The 15,586-nt window shown below is 49.8% G+C and overlaps 1 protein-coding gene across 1 annotated transcript; it reads right to left on the minus strand.

Moving 5' to 3' along the window:
• Positions 1-4,735: 4,735 nt before the first annotated feature.
• LOC118716594 (histone-lysine N-methyltransferase NSD2-like) lies at positions 4,736-15,064 on the minus strand. Its single transcript, XM_036434402.2, is given in 9 exon segments — positions 4,736-5,843; positions 5,846-6,285; positions 6,287-6,825; positions 6,827-7,233; positions 7,236-7,508; positions 7,511-7,765; positions 12,106-12,174; positions 13,900-13,953; positions 14,983-15,064. Coding segments are annotated over 9 exon segments (2,760 nt in total). The 3' UTR covers positions 4,736-5,202.
• Between the last annotated feature and the right edge of the window lie 522 nt (positions 15,065-15,586).

The raw sequence follows: 15,586 nt of genomic DNA on the forward strand, positions 1-15,586 counted from the left end.
GTTTATGTGTGCCATGAAGTGGAAAAGGTTGGAAATCGCTGGGCTAAGCACATTAAATTCTGACACAGTGATTTTTTTTTTTCTAAGATCTGTTGCAAGAATTCTCCAGAAGGTAAAAATCAATCAGAAATATCTGTCAAGAGCAGTTGACTTTGAAATTTAATGTGAAACAGTCAATCACCTGCCATCTCTGAAATTCATAAAATAAAACCTTAGAACAGTGGTCTGCAAACGGCGGCTCACAAGCCACAGGCGACTCTTTGGCCCCTTGAGATTTTAGCAAAGGCCAGTTTAGGAGTACCCTAATTAAGTTAATAACAATGTACCTGCCTATATAATTTAAGTTTAAAAACTTTGGCTCTCAAAAGAAATTTCAGTGGTTGTACTTACTGTTGATATTTGGCTTCGTTGACTAAGGGCTTGCTGACCACTGCCCTAGTAGGAGGGGCTGTTTAGAGTCCTCAGACTTCCAGAAGCTGGGATTGTGTGTGACCATGCTTGAGAGAGAGCTGTGGGAAGGGTTGCTGCAATCATCTCACTAACTGCTTAAACCCACCACATTGCCCCTCTCACGTCCATCTTCGCTGAGTACTTTTATTTCTGTTTTAACTCAGACTGGTCAAGCATCTACTATATGGTTTGGGGAGAGAGAAGATAGGAGAGGAAATAAATGTAAAGATGAGGTAAGCTTTTAATCTCAAAAACGTGTGTCCTTTATACTGCCTAGCATAATTTTGTCACTTTAGCATAACGTGCTCTGGCGTACAGATCCATGTTTTCTGCTGAGTTTTGGGCCTGAGGCAATTAAGGAAGACTTCAAGAGGAGAGGGGAAATCTCACTTCTAATTCCATCTCAAATTCCTGTGGAATTCCTGCCAAGAATGCATGGCCAGACACATCAGACCCAGGTCGAAGGTCATAAAGTCTTTGAAGGTCATACAAGATAGGGGGGATACTGGGAAGTGATAACTATTCCAACTGAAGGAGGCTGGAGAGATCTGACAATGAAATACAATGTGATCCTGGGCTGGATCTTCGACCAGAAAGGAAATGAAATGATGGCATTGTTGGGACAGTCACACAGGATCTGTAGACTGGATGGAAATGTATTGGTGCTGTATTTCTTTTTTATATTTTATTGATTTTTGTACAGAGAGGAAGAGATAGTTAGAAACATCGATGAGATGGGGCCTGGATGAGGCTGGTTGTCCTATTAGGAAATGTCTTTTGTGTGAAGTGTATCATTGGGCATGTGGAGGTATTATTGATATGAGAAAATGCTAAGTAACAGATTTGCTATCTGAAAAGGGATTTACTATCTGGGAAAGGGAGGGAGGAAGAGACTGAACATAATCTGTGCACCAATGGATGAGGATGAGGGGGCAGAAGGTGAGGTGGGAACCTGGTGGAGGGGGGAAGAAATGAGGAACCTGTGTAATAATATGAACAATAAAGATTGATTTAAAAAAAAAAAAAAAAAAAACATCGATGAGAGAGAGTCATCGATCAGCTGCCTCTTGCACACCCCCTACTGGGGATATGCCCGCAACCAAGGTACATGCCCTTGACCGGAATCGAACCCGGGGCCCTTCAGTCCCCAAGCCGACGCTCTATCCATTGAGCAAACCGGTCCCAGCAGTGCTGTATTTCTTTATTTTGAAGAATGTGTCCTGGTTATTTAGGAAAGTGCCCTTTCTGGGGAAAGAACGTAGGAGACTTTAGAGGTGGATGGGCATCACCAGCTTGCTCTTAAGTAGTTCAGAAAAAAAAAAGAAAAAAAACATTAATGACTATCCTAATATATAAAGAGCCAGGTGCCATCATGACTGATGGGACAACTGGTCACCATGAAGTGCATGGAGCACTTCTCAGTGCCCCCTTCCCAGCCCCCCCACCCCCCTGCTGCTCACCATGGGGGCTGAGGACTGTTGAGAGGTGGGCTGCTTCATGGAGCAGTAGCGAGCTTAGCGAAGCAGTCATGGGGCTTGGGGAATTTTGTGGAGTATGGTGGGGGGGTGGGAATTTTGTGCAGTATGGGAGGGGAGGAGCCTCGTGGAGCATCCCGAGGCAGGGAGCTTCACGTAGCGTTGCAGGGAAGCAGAGGCAGGCTAGGCCTAGGGACCCAGCCTAACAGTGCACAATTTCATGAGCACTGGACCTCTAATATGTAATAATAAGGGTTTTATTTTTTATTAACATTAGATGGTACATGTAAAACCTCCTGACATCTGGTCAAACTTCTTAAAAAGCTAGTTGTCTCCCCCCAAAAAGAGGGAGGAAATGTTAAGGCTGTGTCTGTGCAAAATAAAGACTCACATCATGCACACTCCCACTCTCACGAACCAGGGAGAGGCCCGCACGAGGAGGGCAGGGAGGATAGCAGGTATAATATTTAGCGATACGCTGCCGGTGCAGACCTTTTTGGATTACAACGCACTTTTGAGTTCATTATCTCATTTTATCCTCACAGTACTCCAGAGAGACAGGCAATTATCATTATTGTTGCTGTGCTTTATATTATTATTACAGTTATTATTATGCAGAAATGGCAGTTCAGAGACCTCAGAGTAGGGCTAAGTAAATAATTAAAATGACATTTTACCTTTTCAGGAGAGAAGCAAGATTGTACTCATAACTTACAAATATGCGTGCATGTGTATACACACACACACACACACACACACACACACCACAAACCCAATATTCGATAGACCCGAGAGACATCGTTCAAGATCCAAGGGAAAATGCTGATTGTGTTCTCGGCCTCAGCATGGAGCTCAGTGTTCCTGAGGACAGGATCTGTGACCCTGGAAGTATAGCTCCACGTCTCCCTGGTTTCTGCCTCTGCACGTTCACCCATGCTCTCTCGCGGAACCTTCTTAACACAGCACACTTGTTCGTGGCCTTTAGTTCCTGAGTGGAAGTTGCAAGAATGTATCTACAGTGACCAAATGTGGCACAAATAAAGACTCAAGAAAATTGAAGTTGGATACTAGATGATCTCGCATGTTAGACTCTAAAGAAGCTGAATTTGTAGAAACAGAGAGTAGAATGGTGATTCCCAGGGCTTGGGGGTTGGGGAAATGAGGAAAGGTTGGCCACAGAGTGCAACCTTCCTGTTAGGAGATGAATAAGTTCTGGGAGCCTAATGCCTAGCATTCTGGTTGTAGATAATGATACTAACTTGTATACTAAGTCGCTAAGAGAGTAGATCTAAATGTTCTCACTACACACACACACACACTCACACACACACACACACACACACAAGTTGTTAGTTATGTGACATGATGGAGGTGTTAGCTAATGCTATGGTAGCAATCATATTACAATATACAAGTGTATCAAATCAACATGTTCACCTTAAACTTATACAATGTTACATATCAACTATATCTCAATAAAGGTTAAAAAATATTGTCCATGTTACAAAAGACAAAGGCAGACTGTGGAAATGTTCCAGGTTAAAGAAATCTAAAGAAACATGACAACCAAATGCAAAACCTGACCCTATACTGGATCTGATACTCAGGGGAAAATGCTATAAAGGACATCATTGGCTCAACTGATACAATTGGACTATAGCCAGTAGATTAGATAAAATATTGTATTGGTGTAAACTTGTGAGGTTGATAACTGTACTGGGCTATGCAGGAGATTATCCCTATTGTAGCATATACTTTAGTATTTGGTATAATGTAGTATTTAGAGTTTAAGGCCACGATAAATGTAACTTACTCTTCAATCACTAAAAAATAGATACATTCATATATAGTATGGATAAATATATTATATTAATACATGTTTATAAAAGTATGTATGTGTCCATAAATATGTACACACAAATATTCCATATATATTTAGAGAGAGGAAGAAAGATAAAGAACATGAATGATAAAGAAAATGATTTTAAAATGTTTCAATAAATAAATCTGAGTAAAAGTTATAAAGTGCTGCCGAAACCGGTTTGGCTCAGTGGATAGAACATCGGCCTGCGGACTGAAGGGTCCCGGGTTCGATTCCGGTCAAGGGCATGTGACTTGGTTGCGGGCATATCCCCAGTGGGGGTGGTGCAAGAGGCAGCTGATCAATGATTCTCTCATCGATGTTTCTTGCTCTCTATCTTTCTCTCTTCCTCTCTGTACAAAAACAATAAAATATATTTTTTTAAAAGTTATAAAGTGCTACTTGCACTATTTTATATTTGCAACTTTTTGTAAGTTTTAAATTATTTCCAAATAAAAATTTGGGGAAAGAAATGTCCGTCCTGGCCCCCTCTGCTTGGTTCTTAAAGAGCCAACAGACAGAAAAAATTCCAATATATCTTTGGCCCTTATCAGTGCCTTGTCTGTGCCCCCGCCTTTGTTAACAATAACAATAATTTACATTTAAAAAAAAATAGCTGGTGGTTTAACAGCGCCAAATTATTGTGCTTATCAGGCATTGTTTTATTTGTCTCATGTATATGACCCATTTAATAATGGGTCACACACTAGGACCCCATGTGTTAGCATGATCCCATTTTTATAAACGAGAAAAGAGTGTACACAGTGAGCCAGGAGCTCTGTGGAGAAGGGAGGTCCTCATGGGCAAACAGAGAGCCAGGACTCACACCTGCCTCTTTCTGCGCCACGTTCCATCCTCTTTCCGCGCCACGTTCCATCCTCTTTCCACTCCCGTGTGGGCCCCAATTTTGGGAGAGCACCTAGGATTCCCTCAAAGGCTTTTTTTTTTAAATTGTGAAACAAGTTTCGCAAAAATATATTGAGAATAAAAGCCAGAAACTGGTAAAGAAACGTCAAATGAAAAAAATGTACAAAGTTTCCCCCAGGTGTTGGTAAGAGCCCAGGGCAGCAGACGCCAGCGAGCTGCGGCCCGGGGCCCCGCCCGCCAGTGCTCCCAGGAAGTGGCTCCGAGGGGCCTGCTCTCTGAAGGCCCACAGGGTGGTGCCCGGTAGGTCCAGCCCGCAGACAGCAGGGACCCGGAGCCAGCCGTGTGCTGCGTGAGGAAGGGCACGTGGAGGGAGATTTCACATTAGTACAAACACGCTGGTTCATCAGAGCCAGTGAGGTGTCTGGGGCCTGAGCCCCGGCCCTCCAGAAAAACTACTCTAAGGTTCGGGGATAAAAACATCTTATATGCCAATCGTGTCGATCACAACGTGAACTAAAACCAGTGGGAGGGGAAGCGACATTGAGCGATTCAAGTAGCTGTAATGCTGTGCCCTGGCGTTGGTCCCGGCTGGAGCCCGTGGCTCAGGCAGTCAGTGCAGATGCAGCGGGGCTGCGATGGCTCAGTGGGGAGGCGCTCCCTCCCCAGAGGCTTGTGCTCCGGTCCGGCTGTGCCCCGCCCCAGCCCCCCAGCTGGGCCCACCCTCACCCCGGGGCAGGCTGTGCTACGTGCCCTCTGTGACCCTCCGCCAGCACCGCCGCCTCCTGCCCTGGGGCCTCCTGGGCTCCCGGAAGGGGCTCTGGCACCTGCCCCGGACTCCGTCTCCAAGTCCTGCTCGCAGCAGTAGGCGCGCCCGTCGGCGGTGAAGCGCAGGGCGGCCGTGTCGTGGTGCTCCTTGCAGAAGGAATTGGAGCACAGGTGGCAGAAGGAGGCCGAGGGCTTCCCGCACACGTCACAGTGATGCCACGGGCACACCCACTTCCCAAAGGGTCGCTTGCCCAGGCCCAGGCAGGACAGGTGGTAGGCCTTGGTGCAGGACTTGCGGTCGCACAGCACCAGCTGCCCGCCGTAGCCACAGCGGAACCACTCGTCCTCCGACGGCTTCCTCCCTTCGCCTTTGGTGCGGCGCCTGCGGCCTTTCTTCCTCGTCTTCTTGGCCTTGTCCTCGGACACAGCGCCGTGGACGTCTTCGGCCTGCCCCTGAGGAACCAGCTGCAGTTGAGGGCGCCACACCGGCACACGGTCTTCTCGTTGCCCAGATAGTCAAGGTTGTAGTTAAACATCAGCTCCATCCCTGCGGGGATGTCACACGCGGCAAACAGGCCCACACACGTGTCCCCGTTCACCGTCCACTTGAAGGTCTCGCTGTTGGTCTGGCAGCTGTGGTTCATAAACCTGGAGTAGTTGCCTTTGGGGCCGGCGTCGATGATGTGGTCCTTGTCGATGGTGAGCATGTAGAAGTGGGTGATGTCGTTCTCCTGCGCATGCTTGATCCGGGCCATGCACTCCTCCTCGTCGATCAGCTCGCCCACGTACTCGTTCACAAACTCCCCCTTGAGGATGTCCCGCGTGGCCACCAGGCCCCAGCCCTTGCCGTCAGTGCGCGCGATCTTCGCCGGCGGGGCACACCTGCGGGTGGCACTCGAACATGAGCATGCGGTTCAGGCACTGCGAGTGCGGGCCACAGGGGCTCTCGTCCGTGGGCTTGCAGTTGCACTTGGGGATCTCTGAGATGTCGGCCGTGTAGATCTGCACTTTCCCGTAGGGCTTGTTCACCTTGATGTGCTTGTAGGGCGGGGGCTTCCGCTCGCTCACCTGCATCTCCCTGGCTTCCCGCTGCAGTTTGATTTCACGTAAACGCGCTTTAGCTTCTTGCAGTGCGTTTTTGAAGACTCTGCCGATCCCGCTGACCCCCTGGTAGCGGCTGCCCCAGTCCCCCTCCATGGACGGGAACACTCGAGCCTGATGCGTCCAGTAATAATCTTTAGACCCAAAGAAAAACACAGGGAATTCTCCAATCTCGTGCTTCATTTTCTGAATATTTTGGGGGAACATTTTTGGGATGGCAGACTTCAGCAGCCACCATCTGTAGTTGCCGAGTTTGACCCACACGATGTCCTGGTGGTGCAGCTGCTTCCCCGCCCGGCAGTCAGTGGTTGCAGAACCAGCTGCTGTCGGGCACGTCGATGCTCAGGCAATCGGGGTGGAAGGCCGCCGGGCAGGACTCGCAGCACAGCAGGCTCCCTCCTTTGGAGCACACGAAGCACCAGCTCACGTTGATGTGGGCGTGGTGCCGCTTCCCCTTCCGCGTGGCGAAGTGGGCCATGCAGACGATGCTGTGGGGCGTGAGCACCAGGCAGCCGGCCGCCAGGCAGGCGTCCCCGCTGTGATAGGCGACGGGGCAGCGCACGCACCGTCTCATCTTACCTTTCGTGGCGCGCGAGCTGGAGGGGTGGGCGGCGCGGCAGCTCACGCAGCTGTGCAGGAAGCCGCGGCCCTCGAACACGGTCCGGCGGAACTTGTGCACACAGGCCTCGTGGTAGAACTTCCCACACTGCGGCACCTGGCCTCCGCCGTGCTCTCCTTGCACACAAAGCACAAGTGGATCCCTGAGACACACTCGCTGCAGATGCTGCAGACGCTGCAGATGCTGCAGACGCTGCAGACGAAGCCCCCTTCCGGCCGCCGGGGCAGCCCGAGGCAGGCGAGATGGAAGGCGCTGCAGCAGGCGCCCTCGCAGAGCAGGAGGCGGCCGAGCTTCTCGCACAGCTGTCACACGTGCTCCTTCTTGGCCGTCAGGCCTCGCTCCGACTTCTTTGAGGACACGGACACTTCTGAGTTTCATCTATACTTTCGTCCAGGGACTCCCAGGGCTCATCGCCCATGCCGTCCGAGACCTCGTTCTCGGTTAAGGAGGCAGAGGGAGACGAGCTCTTGCTAAAGGCGAGCGCCGAGGACGCGGCTGCGGGTGTCCGGCTCCGCTTCTTCAACGGTTTGCACGCGTCAGACAGGCGCTTGGTTGCTACCTGGCTCTTCACGAAGGACACGGCTTCTGCGGCCTTGCAGGAGCCTGTTCGGGATGTTCCCTCAAAAGCTTTTTAAAAATACAGATCCCTGAACCTCTCTCGGTTTCCCTGGTCAGACCCACCGGAGAGGGCATCTAGAGAGCTGTTTCTGGGTTTTTTTTGCTTGTTTGTCACCCCTTTCACTGCCCTTGAGCTCTCCCATTGCCCGGCTCCTAGATGCCTGTGCCCCTCTGAGCACACCCTCCCAGACCCATGCTCCTCTTTATCTAGCCTCTGGCCTCCTCTGTGGAAACATCAGCACCCAGAGCTGATTCCAGTTGAGGGGTAAAAGGCCCCATCAGCCATTCCAACCTTCTCTCGGCTCCCACGTGATGTCACATGTGGTAGGCCCAGAGGTCTCAGTGCTCACACCCCCACTGCCTTAGCTCCTTCTCTAAGAAGGAGGTCTCTGGTCTGAAAAGCTGTTCCTGGGATCTCATGTCAGTAAGCAGGCACTCCGTGAGCGCTCGGCTGATACCAGCAGAGGCACAGGAAAGGCACATGAATATCCGGAGGGATCCATTCCAGATGTCTCCTTTTAGGTGAAAAAGGCCTAATGGAACCAACCTGCCGGCCAAGGTCCAGACTGCCTCCTTGGGAAGCGGTACCATGTCAAGGGCTCAGCTCTGGTCTCTGCCATCAACCCTCTGGGTAGTCAGCAGTGACAGTAACTGGACCAGCTTTGGTCAGAGGGAGCCCACGCGGAGCCTCCGCCCTTGCGACTGTAGCTCCTCCAACCGTGCGCCCACGGGGGCCAAGGATGGCAGACAGCTACCAGGCGAGTCATCCCCTGTCCACCTGGTTCAGTCCTGTGTCTCTTCCCCAGGCTCCTGGTCTTGAATCCTCCAACCATGTTCCTCCCAGGCTCCTCACCAAATTGTTCGCCACTGACCTACCTCAGACCACCTCTCCCTCCACACAGAATGAGCAAACGAGGGCACTGCTCACAGCCCTGTCCGAAGTCCCTAAGGCCACTGCTAAGTGGGTCATTGGTGTGACAGAGTCCATTTTCCATCCCTGACCGCAGAGCCACGCTCTGTTCCCGGTGTCACAGGGATTCCCCCACTCCATGAAGCCATGATATGAGCTGGGGTTGGGGGGGGGGGGGGAGGAATATCAGAGGTATGTGCCATAGGGATGGGCCACTTGTGCATGTAACTCAGATTGCCAGGCTTGGGCCCAAACCGATCTAGACAGAATCCTCAGACACAAGTCTTTTTTTTTTTTTTTTTTTTTTTTTTTTTTTTTTTTTTAGCAGGTTTGGGAACCACAGATAGGCACCCAGCACAGGTACACAGTGAGGCTTCCGTGTGGACAGTAGAAACGGGACCCTCTAGAGCCCAAAGTGTGGTGGGGGGGATCTGTGAATACAAACTTCCTTAAGAAGGTTTAAAAACTATCACTTTAAGTCAATTGATAATTACAGAGGCTACTTACAACCGGAAATGGCCTATTGAAATGGGGCACTCAGAAATGGTCTGTTCCATACTGATGCTCTCCTCTGCAAACAATAAGGAGATTTTGGACCTGCAGAACCCTCAGCCAGAGCAACCGTTGTGAACAAGGGGAAGTTGGAAGAGGGGAAGGGAGACAGAGGGAGAGGGGAGCCTTTGGCAGAGGAAAGCAGCCGCTCTAACCGTTAGTGCTAAGTGTCACCAGGGAAGGGAGAACCGGGACTAACCTGAGAGGGAGCTCCAGGTCAGTGTGCAGGCTTGCATGCATACACGTCAGCCACAAATCAGAAGGCCTCTGGCAGCTTTACAGTTCCGGCCCATATGGCATTGATGACCAACATCCCAGATTGTATGAGACTCCTAAATTCAAAACTTCTGCCTCCTGTCAGACCAGATGTGGCGTAATTTCCAGTTCCAGAAATGAGCTCGCCCTACCTTCAGCCCACATTCCCAATAAACAAACACACATGCATGCATGGGCGTTTATGTGGGGTTTTACATTTGTCATCATGTGCTCTGGGTTTTCGCCCAGGAAAATCTAGGTCCATAGGACAATGTAGAAAAAAGGAACGAGCGCCCTCTTGTGGCTCTGACCTGACCTTGTCCCTATCCGGGCAAGTTGCTTCTAAGCCTGTCTCCTGTGAAACAATAAAACGCCCTCCCATGCGGTGATCCTGAAGATTAAATAAGAAATGAGGTGCAGCAGAAACTGGTTTGGCTCAATGGATAGAGCATCAGTCTGTGAACTGAAGGGTCCCGGGTTCGATTACAGCCAAGGGCATGTGCCTTGGTTGTCAGCACATCCCCAGTGGGGGGTGCTTCAAAGTACTCAAAATTGTAGCAAGTTAATATTATTTTTGTTATGATTATGCTGAGCCGACTCACCTCCACTGGAAATGGTGAAGTTAGGGAACACGGAGCCGTGCCTGTCCCGTGGGAGCTGGTGGGGAAGGGGCTGGAGAGACGCTCTGGGGCTTCCTGCGACGCGGGGTTTGGCCTCCCTTACCAGGGCTGTTGGTTAACGAAGCACAGATGGTGACATACACAGGTTGGTGTTACTTCTCATCGAAGGCTTCTAGGCCCGGTTTGTAAGAGGCCAGGAAGAAGAGGAGCCCAGCAGGACTTGAAGGGAGTCCGCGGCACGCATGAGCGCCGGTGCTCCGGCAGGGGGCGCCCGCAGCCCGGGCTCCAGGGCCCAGCCAGGCACGCGGTCTCCTGCCCAGGCACCACATCACTGGTTCTATCAGAGCCCGCGGAGAGGCCTGTGGAGCTGCAAGGGCCCTCGATGGCAGGTGCCTGCAGGAACCCCTGGTGTCGGCAGGCTCCCTGGAGGAGCTGCAGTCTCCCTTCTGGGTCAGGAGAATGCTTGCAAGTGTCCAAGTGTTCCTGGGCCCTCGGGCTCCTTTGGACACTGAACTCCTCCAAGGCAGGAACCCAGCAGCCCAGCCGGCCTGCGACATGCATATTTGCAGGATGAATGAATAAGAGAATTGGTCTTGATCATGGAGAAGGCAAGATGTGTCCTCCTGCTTATCTTTGAATGTTTGTTCTCACATTGGAGAACCACCACCACCCCCACCCCCTTTTCAGTCCATGTGGCTCGCTCATGCAAGGCTGACCCAACCCTCTCCCCCAAGGTTGGGCACACGGTTGGTTCAAGAAAAGTCTCAAACCTGGCTTGGACCATCAAATCTCTTCCCCGATTTTTACCATTTTAACCATCAGGAAAGAGGGACTGTAGGCTTCAAGGAGCAGGTAAGCTTGACCCTCCCTGGGGCCACTTTGTCAATGTGTGAACTGCTTTACCTCAGGAAAGAACCAACACACAGAAACGAAGAGCAAGAACAAGAGAGGAAGAAATTGAGCCCCTAGATCCGACCAGACCTGATCTCCTACCCAGACTTCTAGAAACATAAGCCTATGAAAAATGAGAGAATTTAGACTAATGCCTTTCTTTTTCTTCTGCTCCTTAGCAGAAATACAATAGTACTGAACTACGAGAACCCTTGCAAAGTAATCCTGCTGTCAATGATTTTTCTAAGCCATTGTCCCAAATCTTAGTTCTGCTTTCATGGGCCAGGTGACCTTGAAAATCACTCAGGCCTTATGACAATGAGTACATAGTTCCTAGTCACAAGTGACAACCCTTTTCTAGATTTGTGGATTGGACTCTACTAGGAAAGTTTCATCCTAACCACAATAATTCAAATGACCACGTTGTTTTCCCCCAACCCTCCTTCCTTAATGACACCGTCTTAATTTAAACCCGCTTTCCCACGTATTGAAGCTAGTAAGCCCTGGCCTTTGTTTTAAATGGTTATTGATGTTTAAGCACCTACAGCATTGTGTTCGCACACAAAAACCATTAATTAGAAGGCCCCCCTCATTTAGAAGACAACCACTAATTAGTCTTAGATAGAGTGGATTAGTAGGATCTAAGGATGGATTTACAAGCTGGACTATTACATATCTGGAGAAAGTAAGCTAATACAATCAGTTTTGCTGGAGTATAAAGGCACACAATTGAGGTCCTTGGTTCTCACGGTCTCCATTAGCTCAGCTAAGGAAGAAGTATTATCGGAAAGAATGTTCTGCCACAATCTTGTTATATTTCAAAGCATGGCCCCCAGTCAACAGTAGGGCATCCACTCTGGGCCCTGGCTGACCACCGGGATAGTAAACAAGACAGGGCAGAGGCCTCGGGCTGGTCAGCAGTAAGACCAATGCCCTCTCCCCACATGTTCCTGTTGCCCCTACATAGATTGGGTGTCCTCTCACCTTTTTAATGAGGTCCATCCCAGGTACACCCCTTTCTTTCCCCTCCACCTCCACCTCTCATCACCTCTCTCTCCAGTCTGCTCACCTCACTTCATTGTTCTGCTTCAGGCCTCCGTGAGCCGTTCACAGGACTATACATGCCAGCAGGGCCCTTGGGCCAAAGAGATTGCCGATGTTTTCCAATTCCTGGAAGGTCTCCTTTAAACCTACCAAAAGGAAGATGTGTAATGGCCTTAGCCTGAAAGCTGGACATTTGTCATCTTTGGAAAGATCTCTCAATCACAGGTTTAGAACACCAATTTTATACCAAAAGTACTTTTTGGCCCAGCCAGTGCGGTGCAGTGGTTAAGCGTTGACCTATGAACCAGTAGGTCATGGTTCAATTCTGGTCAGGGCACATGCCCGGATTGCAGACTCAATCCTCAGTCGGGGGTTTCGATGACTCTCATCACTGATGTTTCTCTCTCTCTCTCTCCCACTCCCTTCCATATATATATATATTGAGGAGTGAAAAATTACTGACCTTGCCTGGAGGGTAGAAAGTTACTACTCCCTCCCGCTCCTGGACCTGAAGACCAAATCAACAGTCTGGGTTAGTCAAGGCTGAAGGCCAAATCAGCAGTCTGGGATAGTCAAGGCTAAGATAGCAGAACAAACCAAGGAGGGAGATTAGGCCATCTGGCTGATGCATGCAATCACAAGGTTAAGACCACCACCACCTCCCCCCCCCCTTGCTTGGAATGTGCTTGTTTGAAGAATGCTTAAAAAGAGAGAGACCGCTTTGTAACCGCTGCTGCTTCTGGCCGCGCCATTGCCACGGCGGCAGCCCAGATTCGAATCTGCAATAAAATTTGTAATTAGACTCTGCAATTGGCTAGTTGGAGTTATTTCCCGGGTAGGGGTCTCTGCCTCTTGGGTGGTCTGGGCTCCATTTAACATTTTGGGGGCTCGTCCGGGAAAGCTCCTGGCCCAGAGCCTGCTTATCTGTCTCCTTCACCAGCAATGCCGTGGTGGCCACTGCCCAGAAGCACACTAGTTGCCACAGGGTCCAGCCTCTTAGACAGATAGGCAACAGGTCTCTTCCAGGGACCTAAAGTCTGAGTGAGAACGCCTTTGGCAATGCTCCTTACCTCACTCATGTAGAGGTGACATCTGGCAAGGCTAGGGCAGGTGCTGAGACGAGAGCCTTCTTTAGCTCCTCAAAGGCCCATTGCTTTATTTCAGTCCAGTTCAGTGGCTGCGTTCCTCCAGTACATGTTCCTTCCTAGGTCCACAGTCCTTCTTGATGTCCAAGAAAAACAGTCAGTTTGTCTGGTGGCTCCCTGGACTGATATCTTCCTAGAGGTCCCATCGGCTCTGTCAAGACTGAATAAACTGCCCAGTGCTCGCCAGGAAATTAATAGCTTTGCCTCTCACTTGTAAGATTACCCTTGGGAGCTTAGTTGAAAGGAGCCCTGGTCTTGTCAGTCTTCTTCCTCGAGGTTAAAAACTGTTGGAATCTAAGTCTCCCTTTCTTTCAGATTGTCTCTGTCTCTTCTGGCCTCACCTTCTGTCTCTCTCCCTCTCTAATCTCTGTCCTTTCCTGTCTCTTGCTCATGTCTTTCTCCCTCCCTTTCTCACATATATATCACTTTCTCTTCCAATCTTTGTTTCTGTCTAAATTCTTCCCTCTCGGACTCCCAGAGTCTCTTTCTTAAGTCTCTGTTTCGTTCTTTCCCTCTCTCCCAGTTTTCCTTTGTCAGGGAGACAACCACACTCCTTCAGCCATTTGGGGTTATCAAAAAGAACATCAATCCAAATATCAATGTAGGGAATTTGGTTCGGATGCCCGGGGCTTCCATAGACTATCCGCCGGACTCCCGTGCAGGGCCCCATTTCTAGGGTCCCTGTTGAAGGCCAATCAACCCCAAATCTCGGCCACTCCAACTTACAGAGTCTCCAGAGAGCGAAGGCATCTACAGAAACACTATAGCCTTCACCCTTTTCTGAAGTCAGAAAAAATTTTTAATCATACATTCAAGAGGACTTAGGTGACTCTCCTTCGAGTTTCCTTGCCCCATTTCTCTCTTTCTTCCCAATCTATAAACAGTTAGGCAACAAATAAGTCCAAAACAAGGACGACAAGTAACATTCCTAGAAACACACACACAAAAAAACCCAGACATACCACAGCATCTCTTTCACACTTCCACCCACTCCAACATCAAGAAACCAAGACCGCAGGTGGGGCGTCCCCCACTCCGGCCGGATCTGAGAACTTCTGGCAGCGTCCCGCCGTTCTCAGATCCCAAGCGCTCGCGAGCAACCAAGAACAAGAAACACAAGGAACAAATGAGGCCTCTACTTACCGGCGCCGTTCAAGTAGTCCGGACAACGAGAATGGGGCGTCTGCCCATCTGGGGGTCTCTGATCCCGGACGAGCCCCCAAAATGTTAAATGGAGCCCAGACCACCCAAGAGGCAGAGACCCCTACCCGGGAAATAACTCCAACTAGCCAATTGCAGAGTCTAATTACAAATTTTATTGCAGATTCGAATCTGGGCTGCCGCCGTGGCAATGGCGCAGCCAGAAGCAGCAGCGGTTACAAAGCGGTCTCTCTCTTTTTAAGCATTCTTCAAACAAGCACATTCCAAACAAGGGGGGGTGGGGGGGTCTTAACCTTGTGATTGCATGCATCAGCCAGATGGCCTAATCTCCCTCCTTGGTTTGTTCTGCTATCTTAGCCTTGACTATCCCAGACTGCTGATTTGGCCTTCAGCCTTGACTAACCCAGACTGTTGATTTGGTCTTCAGGTCCAGGATGGGGAGGGAGTAGTAACTTTCTACCCTCCAGGCAAGGTCAGTAATTTTTCACTCCATATATATATATATATATATATATATATATATATATATATATATATATATATATATGGTTTTACTCCATGAATATCACTGGTATGAAGGAATTAGAGCAAAACCTTATTCGGGCAGATGCCTGTGACTCCACAGGTGGCAGGATTTGGGAATCTAACCTGCTGATACCGCTTCTCTTCCTGTCCAGAATCTTCTCTTCTGCTCCTCTTTGTCTCCATGGATGGCTCTGTCATCCACCATAGTCACCGACACCTGGGAGTTGTCCCAGCCTCCATAACCCTCACCCCTTAACTAGTCAACCCCAAGCCCTGGGTTTGTGTATCCCTGTCCCTTCTACATTCACCTCTGTATCAAGAGGACAAGCCGTTGCATTTTGTCTGCAGGCGGCAGGTGGAGAGAAAGGGCGAGAGGGGCAGGGAGAGCTCCTTGCACCAGATTGAAAGATTGAGAGAAGCCCTCTCCCTTCTGGCGAGAGTGGGCACCTGTCTGTAGACCTGAGGCTTGCAGGCAATCACGTGCTCTGATGTGGCAGAAGCAGAGATCAATGAGGCCAGTATTCCTGCATTTTGTGCAGCCTTCAATGTCCTGAAAACTGCAGAAACTTTGGAGTTCTGTATGTACCTACTTCTCATTATTTCAGGGGTCAGTATACTTTTTTTTAATATACTTTTTTTATTGATTTCAGAGAGGAACGGAGAGGGAAAGAGAGGTAGAAAATTCAATGATGAGAGAGAATCATTGATCAGCTCCTCCTGCATGCCC

This window comes from Pipistrellus kuhlii, unplaced genomic scaffold, assembly GCF_014108245.1.
Source record: "Pipistrellus kuhlii isolate mPipKuh1 unplaced genomic scaffold, mPipKuh1.p scaffold_m20_p_1, whole genome shotgun sequence".
NCBI lineage: Eukaryota > Metazoa > Chordata > Mammalia > Chiroptera > Vespertilionidae > Pipistrellus > Pipistrellus kuhlii.